Genomic DNA, 21,374 nt, shown 5'->3' with positions numbered 1-21,374 from the left:
TTGTACAATGTCACATCTTGAAAAGCAACAGACAAATATACCGAACCTCTCTAGACTAATCAGGACTGAAGCAATCAAAGTAACCTATTCCTATTGCTTTTTCCTAATGTTTATACAGAACCAATTTAGAGCTCTTTTTTCTCATTACCCAAATACTCTTTGAACAAGCACACAGAATTTTGCAGTCTACATATGAAATCTGGGGTTCTTTGGCAGATTTGCATATTTTGCAGCTTCAGTGTCTCCTCATTAGAAATCAGGTGACTTAAACAGAAACATTTTCCAGGTCCAGAGCATTTCTTAGTGCTTTTCACTGGTTCTTGTAAACTCAAATGTATGCCTGTAATTTTTCTGCTATTTCAGGTGATTTTCACTCCACTTTATTTGGTAATTGCTCCCTGACCTTGGAAGTATTTAAGTGTCTCAAGATTTATATTTCTAGTCATATTGTGTTTTGGCACAAATATATTATGTGTAAGTTTGAGTAGGTCACTGCAGACAACTGCTGATGCATAGAAACATGAATCTTCTTTAATTAATCACTAGAATAATTGATTTTATACTCAGGAGAATTTTATCTTAGTTTACAGACATAATTTAAAGTTTAATGTGGACCACATAAAAGGGCAGGTCTTTTGAAGAAAATCACATTGTAGAGGGAGAGGTAAACAGGAGAGGAGGCAGTGCACCTCAGATACAAGTTTGGTTTAGGGCAAAGTGCCTTTGGAGTGACACTTGGCAAAACGCATTGTTGTAGTTGCATAATGCTGGCTAGGGACATACTGGCTCCCGTGGGATTCATGGACTATGTGAGACAGTAAAGTTGCTGTGACATGACTCACATAGTTTTATAAAAGCCAAAATCTTCTATGGATGTGTAATAGGCACCTGAGCCAGCCAAAGGGGCTAACCTGATGCCTTATGTGCCTGCAATCTCAAATCATTGAACAGCAATAGGAAGGAAAATTTAATGTGTTTAGGGGGAAAAATAGAAAGAAAATGCAGGTATTTTCACACTTTGCTGCCAGATTTGTTGTAGTCCTTTTTTTGGTTGTACAGCTAAGGCTGTCTGATGAGGGTGACAAGATGAAACACTGTGACACTAATTAACCATAGAGGCTGTCACTGTGCAAGCAGCAGAGCAGGGTGCTCAGATAGAGGGACCCACAGCTTGGCCACAGTTCAGTATTTGCTTTAGCACAAAACACCACACCCCCCCAGTTTTATAGCATTTTTGTTAACTTTCTTAGAACATATATAAATAAATGGAGCACAGGCAGGTAAGACAACTCTTTTCTGAGCTTTCTCTTTTGTTTGGCTTAAGTAAATAGGGGTGTTTATTTTTGTTTTAGCACCAAAATAGAATTGAACACCAATGGCCTTTAAATATGTAAAATTCCTAGCATGTATAATTTGTTGATTTGCTTCTCATCTTTTTTCACAAAAGTATTGTGAAGGCCTATACTTTCACCTTTAATCTTCTTCATTCTTGATTATTTTTGCTCCTGTATATTCACGTAAGCTAGAGGTTTGAGAAAACATCTGTGGTGATAGGATCAGATGAGTCTAGAGGGGAGCAACAAACGCATAGAAAAGGAATGGTGTATTTGAAGCTCATTGCAGAAAGGATATAATTGATGATAAGTGAAATATAAGAAAGGGAGGCATCTCTGAATTTCTCTTAAGAGGCAGAACTTGACCTGGCAAATTATGATTTATTGTAATATCCTAAAAATATTGTTTCAGAAACTGTATTATACATTCATCCCTTTCATGTTAGCATTTTGGTGAGTTTTTTCTTTCCTTTAACATGAAAATCTTTATCAAAAAGCCCCTGTAGGATTTCAGTTGTGAATGATCTTTCGTAGTTCTATGTGCTGAGTTTCCCTTTCTGGAACTCTGTCTTCTCAAGTTTTCCACTACAAGCAGAAAACTCCTTTACTTCAAACTACCTGTTTTACTTGGATTGGATAAACGTAGAAACCATCGCTACAGTTTCAATATCCAGGTCAGTAATTGCTGAGGAAAATGAGTCCTCCAGGGTGTCCTCCTGTGGGGTCAACAAGTTGCTACTGCCAACAGCGGCAGCAGATTCAAAACTGTAACCTCCTTGGGGAGGTAGTTGTGATCCATGATAAACACTACGGATGAACAAAAGGTAAATGATTAGTGCTGTCTTACTGGGATGTTTCAGCCTTTTCTTTTCCAGAGAAAAAGGAGCAGCTAGAGGAACACAGTAAGACACAACTTGTGTATCTACGTTAGTGCTTTATTTATTTAGATGGATTACTTTACAGGGGTTAGTTTCACATTTTATTACAGGTAGTGTGAGAACTCATAATGATTTCATTTTGTAATTATACTCTGTAAATGGTTGAACAGGTTTCCATTCTAGGAGTGATTCTCTTAGTGACGGTTTATAGTGTTGTCTAATGTATAGGTATTGTTACATTTCTACTTCATCCATTAGCAGTTTTGTATCCTAATCTTCTACCTTTGTGGATTATAGTCAACACAGTATCAAGGCATGCCATCAGAATGGTGCAATAATATTAATTAGAAATTTTCTACTGATTGGAATAGTTAAGACTTTTTTCCTTTCTCTTCTCTATCTTCTTTCTTTTCAGTTTTGTTTGTTTGTTTTTGTTTTCTTTTTTCTCTTTTTACAACAAAAATTTTTGTAGTCAAGAATATGCAGAAAGGCAATTTTACACTGGACCCTCAGGTCAGACTTAAATTTCAGTCACCTTTCAGAGGCGCATGCCAGAGTTCAGAATATAATGTCCCCAAGTGTTGCCTTCATCCCAGATAGTGTCAGTATGATAACATTCTTGTAATTGAGGAGACTCATTGCCTATGCTGAATAGCAATTAATTAGCTGTGATCTTGTCAGAAGGAACTTGGGAAAAGACTAATCTTGCCCTGTTTCTATCATTTTCCATAAGCATCCAGAGTTGACCACAGGATAATGAACTTGATATGTCTCCAGTCTGGTCCCCTCCTGCTTTATGCTTTTATACATACAGCGCAAAAACAAAAAGGGTAATAGAGAACACAGAGCTCTTGTGATGTTCTGCTCACTCTTAAGCAGGTGCTCTCAGGATCTTATCAAGCATTTCTGTACATTCTCTTTCAATGATTGAGTTAGAAATCCCATCCCTAAAGTGACAGATTCTGGATTGCTAATTTTCCTTTTGATAGGAAGAGGCAAATGTACTCTCTTGTGCTGTCTGATGTAGAAAAAGGCAGCCTATGGTACTCTTACTTAATTTTTGCTATAATTGCAAATTATGAATTGAAGGAACTAAGCTTCACACTGACACCAGCAATGAGAAACAGATCCCCTCAGTGGAGAGCAAGGCAAGGTTCTTATAAAAAATATGAGAATGCTTCTTCCTCAGCTACTTCTTGGGGTTTTTTTGGATGAATAGTCACAAAAAAAATCTTTATTGCTGCACAAGAAGCATCCTGAGATAAGGCTTAAGGACAAATTTCTTCCCACCCACTTAGAAGGTTTCCTAAAAGGGTCCTGAAATCTTTGGCTGCAAGGCCACATGAGATTTCTTAGCAGGCTGGTGCCAGACTGACAGAATACTGGAGTCTTCAGGCTTCCCCCAGAGCCATGAAAGACAACATAGCTGTTACAGAGCAACACACACACACTGCAGCCTTTGGTGACTATTTTTTAAAGGGCACAGTGGACCAAATTCAGACCTGGTAGAAGGAAATGAGATTCTCCTAAAGATATTGGAGTTTCACTGTTTTATTGTCCCTGGTGGGACCCCTGGTGACCTAGTGGTTAGCATGCGGGACTCTCAGCGCTGCGACTCGGGTTCGATTCCCAGTCCCTCCCGGGCAGATGGAACCCGTTAGCCCTGTGAGGCCATCCATCTATGAGAAGGACACTCTAAACAAACCTACGTCCCGAGGACCTCACTGCCATTGTCCAAGCTTGCTTGGCCCCGGCAGATGAACCTTAGGATTAAAGGGTGGGCTCAGTTCAGCGCAGGCTGTGTCTCACCTAAAAAATCCATTGCGCAGGCTGGAAAGGAAAAAGACCTTTCCCCAAATCTTCGTTCGCGAAGATGGGCCATTATTATTATTGTCCCTGGATATGATGAACCATAATCCCAGCATACTAAATCTATAAGAATTTATTACCTCCTTATAGGTTCCTTAAGATCTTCTGTTTCCTCTGAAGCTAGATATTTTTCTGGCCATTCATTTCTGTGTTTTTATCAGTGAGGTCTTAACACACTGTATAACAATATCTCAATTAATGTGTTCTGATCCCTGGCTCAAGTATGTTTAAGTGAATGCATTTTGATTTTATGCTTGCTGATTTCACTCAGTAACAACAGTTAGTATTATCCCTGTAACTCAGAGTCACTGTCTTAGGCAAGCAGTTTTGCACTCTTTATGCCATCCTAATGGATCACTAGGGTCCCTCATGACAGCCTTTCTGTTTTAGCAGCTACTCCCTTTCTCATTTACTCAGGATCTTCAGACCAGGCTGTTTCAGTGTAGTGACAGCTTCAAAGCTGCAAACTAATTCTTGTCAGGTGTGCCATGGCTGGAGTGAGCCAGTCTGGGGTACAGAAGAAAAAGTGCTCACATCTCTTATATCTCCATATGTCTCCTCTCAGGACATCTCTCTATTTCAATGGTAAAGTTGAAGCAGTTTTGCAATCACTGAGGATGTCTGTCTAATGCAAGAAGAAGCAAAGAGAAGAAGATTTTGCATTTTGAAAATGCCGGGGTACAAAGGCTAATTTAAATTGAAGAATTCGATACTTTCAGCTTAATTAAAGCTCAGCCTTGTGGTAAGAGCAGATCTCAGTTGATTCATCAAGACCTGACAATGCCATTAGTGTAAAAAAAATGGGGAAAAGAGGAGAAAAGTAGAAAAACACTCAGTTTTTCTGATGGAAAAATCAAATTTATAGTGGAAAAGGAAAGCAAATATTTTATAGTTTTATGTCATAGCTTATAAATTCTGTTAAAGAACAAGTCATAATGTGTGATGCTGTTTTCCTTTGAGAAAAATGTTGCCTTTCTTTTTGAACCATAGCCGTATTTCCAGTGTGATATCTGACCCATGGATATTTAATTCTCTTTAGGCAGCTCAGTTTAGGAAGGGAGATATTTGCTTGCATCCTCGAGCAGCAAGCTGCCCTATGGCTCTGAATAGGAAGTTTAAAATAATATAAAAAAATCTTTTTTGTCTCAAGTCAACTGGCTGAGGCAGAATTTATCAACTTCCTGTCAGAAATTGCCAGAAGCATTGAAAACCTTCCAGCCTTCTGTGGCCATCTGACATAGTCCTCTTTTCTCTCTTCTCCACTACATATTGTCTGCAAAGAAAGGGACTCCAAAGTACCACATGAAAGTACTGGTCACCAGGCATCATGTGAAGACTCTATATCTGGGTCTTCTTTGAAACCAGAGATTTGAACCTAAATTATTTCCTGCGTAAAATTACACTGACTTCACAAGAAGGATCTGAACTTGAGGAAACTTTTAAATTTCACTATAATTCTAACACAGAAAGAAAATGCTTCAGTGATATAGTTTGCCTCTGCTGGGAATCGTAGTGTCCTCTGACTCACAGAAGGAAGTTTTAGGAAATTCAAGCATGGGTAATGTATCCAGAATGTTTCTTTTTTTGATTTCAGAAACCACTAATCAAAATTAAAGTTGTATAATTTCACTATGTCTGACTCATTCTTCACCTTCAGGGAGAAATGCTGATATAGTATTCAAAGTGATTCTTCATTGTGCAAATCCAACACCTCATTCTTTAAAAGTGCCTTGTGTTTAATGCTTGGCTTTTGTTTTTAAGGTAGTAATTGTGATATCTTAAACACTGTGACTTGTCCAAGGAATTTGGCCAAAAACCTCTGGAACCTATTTTGAGTGTAGTTGAGGAAAGGTGGTACTTTGCTAATGAGCAGCATTTAAGGTACCTAAATTTATCTTTGGACTTATTGTATATTGTGATGCAAGTAGATTGCACAGATTATTGTTCTGGGGGAAAAAAAAAAGACAATTAGTGGAGAGTCCCAGAGATCAGTCTTCTTGAGAACTAAATGTCTTGAGCAAGGTGTTCATTTGAACTGGTTTTGTTTTTCAGACCTTGCAAATGGATGTAAACAAGCTGAATATCACATTGCTTCGGATATTTCGCCAAGGAGTGGCAGCAGCACTGGGACTGTTACCTCAGCAAGTTCATATCAACAGGCTCATTGTAAGTACCAAAGGACTGTGTATGATAAAATGCACCTGTTTATTTAAATTCTCTTATATTTATTTTCCTGTCAATGTGGAAAAGTGCAATCAAATAGGACAGAAAAATACTTTTTTTCCCATTTTTTCAAACTGCACTACAGAAAAATATATCTCCATTACAAAATTATTTAAATTTTCTTTTGAAAAGAAACTATTCTTAGCTGTAGTCAGATAAGTCTCTTTTGTATCCTATTCATAAGCAGATTGCATATCCCTTAGTTTTCATTCTAATGCAGTTCTACATCACGTTCATTAAGAGACACTTATCCATGTTTTGTTTCTCAAAGGTTGAATATTGCTTAAAAAATACATGTGATTCTTTCTTTCAAAGGCATCTTCACAATTTGACCTCAGACTTTCCATTAGCAAATTAAATGTCTTCTCACAATATTAATATTCATGCTTTGTTATTCTGCTGTAATAAGCTATGCTCCGAAATGATCTTGTAGACTATAGTATCCTATTTGCAAAAGATAGCTATAAATTTGCTTCTAGCAACAAAGACTATTTTAAATTTATTGTCATTTTATGGTTTTCTGTGTATGTATTCTTAACACTGTTGTCTTTTTATGACGGTTTTACCATGAGGCAAGAGAACCCAACATCATGTGTGTATTGCTAGCCTTCAATTCATTTTGCAAAGGGAAGAAGAGTTATTTTATTTTGTACACAGGTTGAATATTAGAGAAGAAAACTGACAAGTTCAGCATGAAAGTATTTCCTGCCTTTAAAACTTGATAGGATTGTATGCATCAAAAAGGATTATAAAACTCCTTCAAATAATGTCTCTGTGAGAAAGGATCTCACAAAAAATACAGTAAAAAAGATCAATAGGAATGCGATGCAGCCCTTTTCATGTTCATCAGGATGTCACTCATTCGTGACAAGTGATGCTAAATTTCCTTTGTCCCCATTGACCAGAATGAGAGGTTTAAAGACATATTTAAAGAAAAGCACAATTAAATAAAAAATGTTCTGGAGTCTGGGATATTTCTGGAGTATTTCAACGTACTGAGTCATCTAGCAGCTTTCTTACTATGCTCTTTGGAAATTATGTAACTAAACAGAAGAAATATGTAGTTTATTTTCCTACTGGCTCCATTGCTTTTTGCTTTCTTCTCTCGTTTGTGATCTAAGGGAAGAGGTAATGTCATTTTGCACCTGCATATAGCCCGAAATACAGTAAGTACTATTATTTAAGTAGTCTTCTCAACACCTGTAAAGGTCTACTGTGAGTTAATGTTTCAGTGATATAAAAAAGCAAGCAAACTTTTCCCTGTTTGCTCTAAAAATCACACACAATTCAAAATTCACAAGGAAGAAAAATATATATTAGAAGACATTATTACCACTTTTCATCCTTCTAACATGAAACAGTTCCTCTCATGAAGGGTGCTAGCAATCAAGCAGAGCACATCAAAATTCATCTCACCTCATTTATGTGTAGTTTAAGCTACTCATCTAGGCTCCCTGTAAAAGCAATATAGAGAAGGGTAATAGGAGAAAGAGAGGCATTGAGATCCATCCAATTGTTTTAGGATGGATTAAATCATTCTCTAGAGATGCCAATCTCTCTCCACTGACTTTGAAGGTAATTTAGACAACTGAAGTGAGGTAAGCTGACTCCCAGCCAAGTGAGCAGCTCTCAGAAGTGATCAGGAGTCTGGAGCCAGGATGTGGTTGGGCACGGGGAGAGCAGAGAGCCTGCTAACCTCTTGCATGTAACAACACCTAGTGTGCCAGGAAGTATTAACTGGGTATTTCCAGTGTCTCCTTAACCTTTCCAGTAAATCCTTCTCCCATAAAGGCCCTTTAATGGGCAGTGGAACTCCTAAACAGAGGATACACAAAATACTGGGAATGCTGCATCCCTACCAAGCCTTGCCTGATGCCTGCCACCTGCACTCAGCACCCAGCACCCAGCACCAGTCACCTACCCCTGTCAGAGACTGAGTAGAACCACAGCCTCAAATCAGTTTCTTCAACTCCCACCAGTAGCCAGTGCCCTTACCAATCTTATTGAGCAGATGGACCAGCAGCACATGTGAGCGCACAGAGATTTAGGGCAAACATGTTTGAAAGAGTCCCTTTCTGTGCAGCTCTACTTCTCAATGCAAAGCTAGGTATTTTAAGAATAGGGAAAGATGTCTTTTTCTTCACTTCAGTAGAGATAATGATGCACATTCAAAGTGATAGGAAGGAGGCAGGGGAAATCAGTATTATCCCAGTTTGAACTGATCTCTCCCATCCCATAAGGATGAATAGCAAATAACCAGACCATGAGGTTCCTGCCTGCACAGGCACCAATGCAGGTAGCAGCTCCATGCCTACCTCATGTGTGTGGAATCCCCCAGGTCTGGAGTCTACATAATGGTGTCAGCTATGCCGGCCATAGCCCTGGGGAACCAGGGTTCCCAAAACCTCTTTGGGCATCAATGCTGTCTGGAGCACTGGTCTCAGATGCTGTTCCAGTCTATTACAACAAGAGAAACTCTCTGGTAGTCTTTGCTCCCTTGCAACAGAGTGAGTATCACTGACATTTCTAATACAGAACCTCTTAGGCTGCCAGGACTGCATCAAAGACATCTGGACAAGAGTTAATAGATGGGAGAGTGGACATTCTCAGCTTACCCATTAAGTGTAAAAAAAGCTTTCCTGGTCCTTTCATTTTGTTGTGCCATTTTTAAGACTTGTACTGCAGTCGACTAAAAGGACTTTATACTTTGTTGTGGTATGTATCTGCAATGTGTTGAAAAGGGGTTAGAAAGCAATGTCCAAATATCACAGCATATCCTAAGCATTCCTGTTTCAGCTCAGCTCAGGTCAACTGTCTGTTAAAATCCGTGGTGGCACATTGCCCTTGACCCCATCCCATGGCTTCTCCCATCATCATGTTACATAGACCTGTCTTGTTTAATGGTACTAGACCCAGGAAGAGTCTACCTTGTCAATAGCGATCAAGAGAAAGCATATGTGCCCACATATAGTATTTGCATTTTCTTGCACTGTCACCTGGGATTTACAGAGACAAGGAAAAGATATGGTCTCCTCACAAAGCAGGTTGCAGCCCTTGTATCTCATACTTTTGTTTTTGGAATTATACTTGCAATCTACAGTCAGAAGAGATTATCTAATATCAGACCCTTCCTGTGGTTTTGCTTTTGTTTTTTTTTTCCTAGGGAAAGAAGAACTGTGTAGAACTGTTTGTGTCCCCACTGCACAGGAAGCCAGGAATTTCTGAGGCGCTCCCATCTGAAGAAGTGCTGCGTTCCCTTAATATCAATATTTTGCAACAGAGTTTATCTCAGTTTGGAATAACAGAGGTCTCCCCTGAGGTTGGTTATCAATTTTCTAACCTGCACTTTGATACAGATTAGGCAGTTATTTCATCCCTGGTAGTTTTCAGGCTAAGATTCTCAAGCATGAAGCAGAAAATGGGTAGGCTAAGATAGCATCACTACTATAAGGCAATTATCATAGAACCATAGAATAGTTTGGGTTGGAAATTACTTTAAAGACCATCTAGTTCCAACCACTCTGCCATGATCTGGGACACCTTTCACTAGACCAGATTGCTCAGAGCTCCATCCAACTAGCCCTGTTAAATTACTTTTGTGGTGCTTCATGAGGCTATTTACTCTTTAACGTCCAGGTCCTCCTCCCACAGCTCAGCTACCATTGAAGTCAGAGTTGAGATCCTAAGCATTCATCAATTGCCTGAAAGGAAGTGGGAATAAGAACTTTCATTCTATTAGTGTGAGTCAGCAGGTATAACAATTTCAGTAGAGTGATAAATGGAATGCAGATATTAGGTGTGACCATTACTACCCATGTAACTTGTGTCTGAAATTATTTTGAAAAACTGCATTTTTACATTATACCCATGCTTCTTTCTATTTTCAGGAGAGGTGAGGGATTTATTTTCTGTACCTGCTCCAAAAAGAGGGCAAAAAAACTTGTAGCTATTATTTTTATGACTTCATCAATTTTTTGGGAAAAAAATCTATTTCAAAGCAGAGACTGCATCGTCATCTCCACTGTGTCTGAGACATTATTAGTGAGATGGACATTAACTCTGAGCTGACCATTTAAGGTATGCACAACAAATGAAAAAAAGCAAAGTCCTTTAGGAAAGGAAAACACTGAGCTCACAGAGATGGTCAAATCACATTGCATTTTATTTAATGTCTTATTAGAAGCCCTTACCTACATATAAAGACCTTCAGAATTCAGTGTGGGGGCCAAGCAGCTTCAATCATGTTATCAAGAATCATCATTTTCAGTGGAAACTCCCATTTTGACAGAGTAGATGTCTATGTCCAAAAGAGTGGAGGAAAAAAATTAAATACTCTGATGAGCTGTGTTTCCCTGTATGGATAAAGAGTTCCTGGGTTTTTTTGCATCCAGACCCATGTTTGAGCCACTGCTGAATCAGTACTGGCTGTTATGCCCACCTGTATTTCCACTGATTAGAAATTGTTTTGCTGATTTTAAGTATTCTAACTCTAAGAATCTAGAATACAAAACCAAGGCCAGTTCACATTCTACTACAGCAACCTGCCACTATAAAAATTAGCAGATTCTCAAATGTTAGCTGTTCTAATACAAAACAAAGCAAAGTAGTGCTGTCCAAATGTAAATCAAGTCTTATATCACCCATCAGCAACCTGAGCTAAGCTTCCTTTAGAACAGAATTTCCTTTGTAATTGAAGCATATGAGTCCGACAGTTGGGATAGATGCAAGTATCTGTTCCAAGTACTTCAGTTACAAATAACACTTCAGGTAGACGTGGGGCAAGAACATATATGAATAATAGATGAATGGAGAAATGTCATCAAGATATGAAGAGATGCTGGAAAAAAACCAGCACTGAACTCAAGATCTCGCCTTGACTTAGCTATAGTTCAAAGAGCTGAAGTGTTCAGATATTTGAATTTTCTCTGGAAAAAAATGTAGACAAGCAGATGGAGTCATTTAGAAAAGGATTATTAGAATCAAAGTTGTGCAGACTCTAGCTCCTTCTAATACTGTTGGAGAAACAGGAGATTCTTTTAATATTTCAATTGATAGTAGATTATACAGCTAAGGCACCGATCCTGAAAAATCATGCAGCTTTGCACTAACGGATATTCCTTTTGGATCTCAATAGTTTACGTGTGTAAGACTTCACAGAAAATAACAACTAAAAGGCAGCGACATACAATCTTTACTTGGTCAGCTACTACTTACTTATTTTCTCTTCTCGCAACGTGCTCTTAAGAACAAATTGCACCAAACAAAGTAACAGCAAACCAAAACAGGCAAAACTTTGAAGGAAGATATAGTTATACAAAGCTTTACATAGCTTTGACGCATTCTTTTTCCCATTGTATGTGTATATTTCTGAGGTATCAATCCTAATTAAATCATGAACTAATAAATTGTACACTCTGCCCCCAAAAGTCTGAGTGCTTCACAGCCAGTATTGTATATGCACTATCAGTGTATCTGTGCAGAATAGAAACAGTACCCTCATCTTTCTAGGTGGGTGGCTGACACAGAGGTGTTAGGGCTGAAATTTTTCTCCTTTTTCAGCTGTGTATTCAGTATGAGCTATCTAAAGCTTGAAAATCTGCTGGCTCTCTCTCTCTACAGTAAACAGAAAAAAAGAGAGATGTTCCACAGGCAGTTCATCCCATTTCTAAGATACCTCTCCTGAGATTGCTTGGTTCACTCTTTTTAACAAGGTTTAACTTAAACTAGACCCCAAGCTGTAGAGGGTTAATGATGGGGGAGATTAGCCTGTCTGAAGAAATATTACCGAGATTGCATAGGAAAACCCATGTGGGAAACTGATGTTCTCTGCTCAAAGTCTCAGCCCATGCGATACCATAAGCAGCAAAAGTCTCAGTGGATGTAGGTAGCTGGAACTACATTTCCATTCATTACAGAAATAATTTGCTAGTTCACATCTGCTGATACATTGATCACTGATTGATCTATTTTCAATTAAATTGCCTGCCTAAAAATTTATAACCCAGTGTCTTATTCTGCAGTAGCTGAAAGAGCACTTCCCCTATATGTTTTTGCTGTAGGAACCACTAGAGTACTTTGCTGCCTGGTGTAGAATGAGATATGTACCTGTGGGAATGTGAAAATTTAAAGGAATCGTTGCCATTTCAGGGTCCAGGGCAATGTCAATACCTTTCATATGTCCTTGCTCTTCCAGTGGCTTATTGTAGTGGTAGCATTTGCTCTTTTGTTATGGTTATAAGTTTGTGTCTGAAGTGGGATTTAGGATTGCGTTCAGTTCCATGGTATGTACAGGTTCAGGAGCAGACTTCTCTAGAACAAAGTACCAAATAACACTAAATTCAATGACTCAGGCAGTCCGTGTTATTATGTTGTGGGAATCCTGACATCTTAATGTCTTTAAATTTGCTCAGAGAAAAAAAGAAAATACTACTGGATTTCAGAGCTTACTAGAATGGAAGAGAACTTGAAGTGGTTTTAAATGACAAAAGTAACTGAAGTTACAGTAAGTAAAATAGGGGTTACATCTTTTGAGAGTTAAGCTATCTGCCAGCTGGACATGTGTCACTGAAGGAGAAATTCCAGAGTTCATTCCAAAATTATGCAATCCCAAAATGTATCATTACAGTCTCCTTGCACAAAGCTTCTGTTGGTTGCCTTTGAAGTGTGTGATATTAACTTATTAGAGAAGAAATCAAAGGAAGCAATCATGCACTTAAAGCATACAGAAACTATAAGGACAAGTGATCAAAAGCGGTATCTTAGAAATTACAACAGCCTGAACTGACAGAGGCACTGAGAACAAAACAGAGCACAGGGTCATGCTCCTATGATCAGGCAAGGCAGATGTAGTGTTACACCTGCACAGCTGCACCCAGAACACCCCAACAGGGACAGGAGCCCTGTAGGCCTGCCAGCCTGGATGTAAAATCACAGCACTTCATTACACATGTGCCTAAGGTAGAGTCTTGGGGGAGGCTTGTCATGGGAAGCATGGTTAAGTGGCTATTATCCAGTGTCCTGTGAGCCTGAGCATTCCTGCATGTTTTCACTGGGGGTGGAAGTGATTTCTTGGTAGCCTTTCCTAACTTGCCTTAGCAGAAAAAACAAAGTTACTGTGAACTTCCATGGACCCTTTTTGATCTTGCGTTGGATCCCCAGCTCCCTGTAAGCTTTCCTCTGAGCTCAGAATTACAGCTTGCTGTGGTCTCATTAGTGTTTCAGCCCAAGGAACTAATTGGGGTTAACTGACTCAATTTGCAAATTCACCTATATTCCAGTGAAGATTTATCTTTCCTGGCAGGTCTTGATACCACAGCAAGATCTTTCAGTCACAGATTTCACAGTGATTACTACAGGTCAATATCTCACTTGTTATTATTAAAAGCTGGCTGCTCATTTTATTTGCTTATAGAAATACTCCACTATTTTTCTATAGTAAACCCAGAAAGGCCAGAGTGGATTTTTAATGTCTTTAAAAAAAAAAAAGTTTAAAAAAATGTTTTTTTCTAAACACATTTGTTCCAGTTCAGAGCAAAGCAGATACCTTTGTGTGCAGGCACTCTTCATTAACTTCAGTAAGGTTACTGATTGAATGGCATTGTTAAGAATACGTTGATTTTTCTGCACCTCGAATTATGCTGAATTTAAACAGTTTAAGTTAACCTGGCTAATTCTGCCTGAAAACTCACCTGATTGTGAAGACTCCTTAGGGAATGGAATCAAACTCTAGGGAATGATGCCTTCCTCCTGTACCCCAGTTTGCTCTAGGACCTGATGCTGCCTGAGCTACTGGAATTGCCCTGCCACTCCACCTTCTCTGATATTCCCCCACCTTTACCAGCTGTAGATTTTTGCAGATTAGTTTGAGTATATCCTCCACCCTGTAGTGGTACATTCCCACTCCTCAAAAACTGTCTGAAAGTCTTGGTAGATTACTGAGACAGGAAAGGTTTCCAGCTGAGGGAGAGAAATGTGGAGTAACATCAGTTAATTGAGACACAGCACATCTTCCTGCAGGAGGCTTATTGCCTGTGGTTGTGGACAAGAATCCTCTCTTTTTCGTCTAGCATTTGACCATCCTGCAAGCTTTTTTCCTGGGTGTCAGCAATTCGTAGTGAGCATGGCCATTGCTGTCCCTCTTATCAGTTTTCCCAGACGAAGGAACAAAGTTCTGAATGACCAGCACTGATGTGTCAGAAGGCATGTCATGGGCATGAGTTACGGGAGGTCACAGCTTCTTCAGTGACTAGGAAGCAGCTTAAGCAATGATTCTGCTGTCCACCAGTTAGATCCAGGGGAGAGATTTCCCTTATTAGGTGAAGGTACTACTAAAGTATTTCAAAATGGTGTGTCAAGTAAGTGTAAGTTGGGTTGTACATTTTTTACCTTTTCTATAGAATTTGTTAATATTCTTTGAATATTATTGTTAGAAAGACAAATGAGGGAAAGACATATCCTGAACACACATAGCATTAGATAAACATTGTAGAGATTCATTCTCTTAGACTCAATTATGTATACAAAGTCCATTATTAAATATTTTAAAAGTGTTGTGACACTAATGAATTAAAGTTTTTTTAAGTTTCTCACCCACTGAGACTAAAAATCCTATTAGCTCTTCATTTACTTCTTAGTGTATTTGTCCTTTCAGCAAAGAGGTTTAAAAACTCAGCATTTACTGGCTTACAATTGGTCAGCATGGCCAATTCTCCTTCAGCTCCTGCTTTTTATCTAGATTTCCTTCTGAGAGATATGAAACACCGGAAAGCCATCAGGTAACTCACTCAGGGTCAAATACTGGGTTTATAGCTAATGGGCCACAGCTGCAGCTGCTGCTGCTGCCATTGGATTCCCATGGAGCCCAACAGGAGCGGTTCTGAATGCAAAGCAGCTGCAGATCTGGGCTCTGAGCCAGTATTGGGACCCAAGTCCTGTGCCATGAGTGCATTAGAATAACCTTGTTGTGCTGAGGTAGCAGATTGCATGGAGAGCTGCACCCCGCTACAGTGGCAGCAATGTTTAAATATGTCTAGGAACAATTTTTGCAGAAATATTTGGCAAGATTTCCAGCTTCTCTTTGAAAGCCCTGGTTTTTAAGTTGCTCGTTAAACATCAGACTGACACTTATAAATCTTTTCAAACTGTTAATACTTGCAATACTTTAAAGCCCAGACCATGAAACACTGCATGATTATACACACATAAATATACTAATTTCACAAGGTTGGTTTCTGTAGTTGCTCAGAATGAGATGAAGGATTTCCATTCTGGTCCCCAGGGCTATGACTTCCAAAGAAAACTCTTTCCTTATTATGCTTTCAGTTCTAAAGCAGGCAAGTCTCTGTAAATTAGCCATGCTACCAAATTCCTCTCTAAATGTTTGCATTTTGTGGCAGTATGACCTGTGGATTGTCTTCCATCTGCATTGTCTTGAGCCTTTTCAAAGCAAGCAGGGCACAAATCCATGCCGAAAGGAGAACCATGAAAACTATACTGGGATCCAGCATCCAGCAGACTTTTGTCAGCTTGTCCTCTCTTCCTCAAGCCATTATCTCCTGCTCCTCAGGAAGCTTTTCCACATTAATTTGTCATCATCACGACTTTCTGTGTTTGGGAGGCTGATGAAGACAAAGAGTTTGCTTGATATATTAACTGCCCAAAAGAGTAGGCTAATCAGTGGCTAAGCAGACACTGGAGCATGAAGAATCCATGTAAGTGCTAGAGGGTCCTTGCAGTTACTGAGCAGCCACTCACCTTTAAACAGAAGAACTCTTTTCTGTGAAAAACTACCAGTTCTTACACAATGTCCCCAGAGAGGAAAAAAGGCCACCTTGGGATGGGAAGACAACTCACTAGTTAAACAAGAAGTTTGATTAAAGCCATTAGGGAATTTCTGTGAAAAGGAAACACCAAGACCTTGAATATTTACAGTGGAAACCAGAATTTAAGAAGTTGTTTTTACTCAGTCTGAGAATTTACTGAAAATACTTAATTAAGAAAAAAAAGCAATCAGCTGAAAATTGGGAGCACAATGTCTACTGAACTGTGCTCACAGAAACACAAGACAGCATATTTTATTCTAAATAGTCTATTGCAGTTAGACTGAGGGTATATTTGAAAACATAGTGAAATTCTGGTAATTTAATAGTCCAACCAAATCTCCACACTGGCAAAAATAAATGCTGTTACAATTATAATTATTTCATAATCCCCAGGAGTTCCCCAGGATTTCTGGAAATTTTAGTGTGCACAGCTGTTTCAGAAATGTACTATCAGCAAGAAACCAAAGATAATGAGATTAAGCATAATCAGAATTATAGATAGATAATGATATTATTTTCATAAAAATCAGTATTTTTTACATAGGTGTGTGTGTGTGTGTAATCTAGAGGTGACAGTGTCAGGGCTTCCTGGCTCATGAAGGCAAATGAGCCAGTCATCTGCCCTTTGCTCCTGTGTCAGGTGTAAGCAGTGGGAAGGTGGCATGAGAGTGCTGGGGCTGGAGGTAAACATTGGGAAGACAGAGGCAGGGCGAGAGCTTCCCAAAGCCCAGATGGGAGCACTGATGTTTTATCTAGTGACCAGGTAATTTCTAAGAAAGACGGTGGGTCTTGTGTGCTTACCTTCTACCAGCCTGTGACTCCTGCTGGAGGATTATCTCGGCAGCCACATAGAATCTTAGATCCTCTGTGTACTGTTGGAAGCCCTGTGTCGCACCCACTCCGACAGACAGGGAGCAGGCAGGGTGCATGGCCAGGGTGAGTGTGCAAATAGCAGCATTCAGAGTGAGTGCCATATATGGTGGAATGTGAACAGTGACAAAGCTGAGGGGGTGATTAATGCCCAATGAGAGCATTTAATCTGCACATGCTACAGTGTAACTTATTTCTCTCTCTCCTTCTTTGCTTAAAAAAAGAAAAATGTTTTGCAAGACCAGCATGAAGCAGACAAAATCTGGAGCAAAGAAGGATTTTATGCAGTTGTCATATTTCTCAGCATCTTTGTCATTCTAGTGACTTGTTTAATGGTAAGTTTCCTTTTTACTGTCTTTTTCCTGGGTTTTGCATCATGGTTTTCTCAGTCTGAAGGACAGGGTCACACATTCTTTGCAGCAGAGGTGTTTTCTCAAAGCTATTAAAAACTCAGCTACAAGGTAAGAGTTGGTCTCTCTCATAGTGCTGGGAAATTAAAGTTTGAAGAACCACATTTCTTTATGTATTTTAAATCCAATTGAAGAATGTAACTAGAAGGAAGCTGAAGAAATAAATAACAGGCTCTTAAATCTGCAGAGTAACTGTACAAACAGGAGTGATGACTTCTCAAGCTTCTTACTGAGGGTCCCAAGATCCCTGAGGTCTTACCTGCCTATATTTCAGTTTTATAGGATAGTAAAAGCAACATCACATTGATACAAAATTATCAGTGCACAGTTGTTAGAGTATATGTCAATATTTATGTATCAAATATACAAATTTTACACTGAAATGACTAGTAAGTACATGAAGGAGTAATCATATTTTTGAGCAACTTTGCCATTCACATTGTATGAGTTCAGTAGCCGGGTTTCTGAGCATTAGACATACTTCTAATATGTTGAGTATGAGATGTGCAATGGTCGCACAGAAGATAAACAACACTACACCACCACTGACCTTCATAGGGTAATTTTTGCATTTTATCCAGTGTTGTATCTTACATGTTTTCCTTCTCTGAATTATGTAATTCTTCTGTGGTGCATAAATAAAAGTGTTTACTGAATTCTCTGACAATTATCAGCATTTATAAACACATAGTATCTTCAAGTCTTTTGATATATTTGAACACACTTAATTTTCTTTAAATTCAATGGATTTCCCACTTACAACCTCAAGACGGAAAGAATGCTTAAACTGAAGGTATTAAAAAATGATCACATTTATAACAAAATCTTATTTCATCTTTTAAAGTCTCACTAAGATTTGAAAAGCACTTATTTTACCACAGAAAATTGTTGCTTTATATAATTTTTACTTCCTTGTCATCTCCATTTCTCCATGCCATCTCACTCAAAAATAGAAGGATAACTCCAAAAGTACTAACTTTTTCCTTTGGAAAAGAGATATTTTGGTCATTACTGACTGTTTGACTGGAAGGGTATAGAAAATGCTACCTGTCCTTGTCCTGATGCTACACAGTATTTTCATTAATGATCTGGAATGCACAGACAGTATTGGGAATTGTAAGCATTGTGTAGGACAATATCAGAACTTCAAATATTACTAAGGTGCCGGAGGAAAGATGGGAAGGACAAAGAATGATGCTTGGCAAGGACAAGAGCTCTAATCATGTGCATCAATACAACATAGGAAATATGTGGCAAAGGAAATATGGTAGGAAATATGTGGTAGGAAATATGTTCTTTAGGAAAGGTTTCAGTACCAGAGAACATACACTTAGGTAAATGAGTAACATAACAGTGTTGCAAAAAATACACTTCTTGCCCTGGGATGTATGAATGAGAATATGATCTCTAAGATCTGAATTCAACTTGGCTCTGGTAATAATTTGGTTGTAGTATTGTGTCTTATTCTCTGTGGTCTCTCTCTACCACACTTGTGAGAAATGTCAGGCAATTATAGGAGGAAAGAGATGCAAGAGTGATTAGAGACACAGAAGACATGAAATTATTTGGTTTATTTATTAGAGGGAAAAGAAGAGCAAGCAGAAACATGACAGTTCCCAAACACAGAAAGATTTCAAAGGCTTGGATAAGGAACAATATAATACTTTCTCCATTGGGGCCTGGAAAAGGAGCAAATTTTTCACAGGGTGATTTTGCTGACTCATTAAAGAGATTTTTGTTATTGCATGTGTCACTAGACCCTGAGTTGCATTGCTTGGGGAAGCTTGGGAGTTTTCAGCCATTAAGAAATCATCTGTCAGAAATAGTTTGGGTGTAGCTGATTTGAATTTAAGGCAGAGGTAAATACTAGTAGACTCCTTGAACTCCCTTCCAGATAGAATTACTATGATGCTGTGGTCTTTTCTGCAGGCATTCACTCTTCTGTTGCCTCCCAAGTCCAACCTGTATCTTTTTTATGTGTGCTACTGTTTAGATTGTGTAAATGGACAGTGTCTCAGATTTTGCTGGTACCTGCTGATTCGTGGAGTATGTACAATCTGTAAAGCTAAGAAACATCTCACATTGTTTTTCATCCCACTTAGTGTGTGTCAGAGTGGCAGATTATGAAAAGTAGTAATTCAGTATTTCAAATTCAGGCATTGCAATCTATCACATTATAAGGCATTTGGCTCATCCTGAGTAGCTTTGGCTCTAGCAACCATATGAGACTGCCAAAATGTGGCCTCTTCATTGGAGTTACAGGATAGGCACCTATTTGTCCATAGGTGGTTATCTGTAGTTTAAAGGGTCCAAAAGCAGAAAGCTTATCCTGCATCTGTAGATGACTTGGAAAGGTCCTTTAAAGTGTGGAGTAGGAAGTACTTTAAGTGATGATAGCCCTGTCACGCTTTCTGAGGAAAGTGTGTTAGCACTTAGATCAAATGTGGTTCTTTGGATTTTTTTCAACTTCTGTTACTCTCAAGCTGCCTTTTTTACCTAGGGTCTAATAATAGATTATTAAAAAGGATGTGAAATAATACTTGTCCATATTTTGGAAGTCAAAACCACAATTCCTTGGGTCTCCAAGGAGTGAAACTATGTCAAAACATATCAGTGACAAGAAGGTATGGTGAGCATTGTCACAGCTGTGAATATCTGAGCTGTTTATCTGCGGATTACTAGAAACAAATTAAACCAAAGCAATCAGCGGAGTAAAAGAGAGTAAAAATATTTCAAGCCCTCATTTTATCTTTACCGATACCTGTGCCCTTACTTCACAATAGGGCTGCTTTTTCTGCAAAATAGTGGCAAAGAGATCTTATACATGCAATTCTAAACTCTTCTGAATGAACAGATGGTTTACTTAGCTAAGTCTTGTTTAATGGGTGTATTGCTAATGACATTAGGTCAGTTCCCAGCTAAAACTCTAATGCTAATCCTTGAACAAACAAACCCATCAGATATATCCAGTCTTCATTGGTAAGCTATGGATTGATAGATCTTTATGTGCAGTAGTGGAGCAACAGCTGTCAAAGAGCTTCTGACTTGCAGAGGAAAAAATGCTTTGGTCTAGACTTTGTCATTATTCAAGAATTCAAGTCAAATGCTTTACAGGAACAGATAAAGCAGAGTGAAAAGTATAAGGATATCTGCAGACATCTTCAAAAAACTGTGTAAGTGCCTTCCACCTTCTCGTGCAGTATTTATGATAGTAATTCTCATAAGTATCATAGATTGTAAGGTACATATTGAAAATGGCACAACTACAGCTCAGAAATCATTTTTGCAATTGTCCTCCAAAGAGATAAGATGCATTAAACAGGTGTAACATGGGTTCCTCTGGAGTGACATTACCAAGCACATGCTACCTGCCAGCCCTCTCCCAGCCAGTGTTCAGCAATGTCATTGTGGAGTTTGATGGAAGAAGATCAGTACAACTTCTGAAAAGCTTTTAATGCAGATGTCTGACATCTATGGTCATAAGCAATAGTTGGACAGAGAATCCTGGTATTACAGTATGTTCTAGGTAATTATAAAGCAGGCTTTTCTGAACAGATGCTTAAATAACTTCATAGACCAGTCATCGCTTCAGCTTTATTCCAGAATAGGTAGCATTTCTCTGAGGATATTGGGACATATCCTTATCCTGAAGAGTATTTCACAGTAGTAGCAGCCTACCATTACAAAAGTGACCTAGTAAAGTTCAAGCATCAGCTCCATGCCAGATGAGTAAGTGCTTTCAAGAACATCTGCTTTAAAACAAATTGAGGCTGCTATAATTAGTGATTTGCACCTGAATATGTCATGAGCATCTAGTTTATTTTGTACCAATGCCTCTCCTGTGTTAAAATGCTCAAAAAATTTTCTACATTTACTCTATCATTACTTCCTTCTTCACAGTGTCTTTTGTGACTAATTTCCATTCTATGTTATTCGCCCCTTTCATAATACAACTGCTAATATTACAAA

General features: G+C 38.7%; 1 protein-coding gene across 3 annotated transcripts in view; it reads left to right on the top strand.

Moving 5' to 3' along the window:
- The window catches only part of PTPRR (protein tyrosine phosphatase, receptor type R), a 154,184-nt gene that overhangs the window by 69,220 nt on the left and 63,590 nt on the right, over positions 1 to 21,374 (top strand). For 2 of the 3 annotated variants that reach the window (XM_027679782.1, XM_027679784.1), the window contains 3 exons: positions 6,134 to 6,247; positions 9,468 to 9,623; positions 17,220 to 17,330. In XM_027679782.1, coding sequence (XP_027535583.1) covers positions 6,134 to 6,247; positions 9,468 to 9,623; positions 17,220 to 17,330 — 381 coding nt within the window. Of the gene's footprint in view, positions 1 to 1,190; positions 1,281 to 6,133; positions 6,248 to 9,467; positions 9,624 to 17,219; positions 17,331 to 21,374 lie in introns of those variants that run through there. The other variant, XM_027679785.1, reaches the window with a different exon arrangement.

Source organism: Neopelma chrysocephalum, unplaced genomic scaffold (assembly GCF_003984885.1).
Source record: "Neopelma chrysocephalum unplaced genomic scaffold, ASM398488v2 Primary Assembly neopelma1_59, whole genome shotgun sequence".
Lineage (NCBI taxonomy): Eukaryota > Metazoa > Chordata > Aves > Passeriformes > Pipridae > Neopelma > Neopelma chrysocephalum.
The sequence above is the reverse complement of the archived record's forward strand: the minus strand, read 5'-3'. Positions and strand labels throughout refer to the sequence as shown.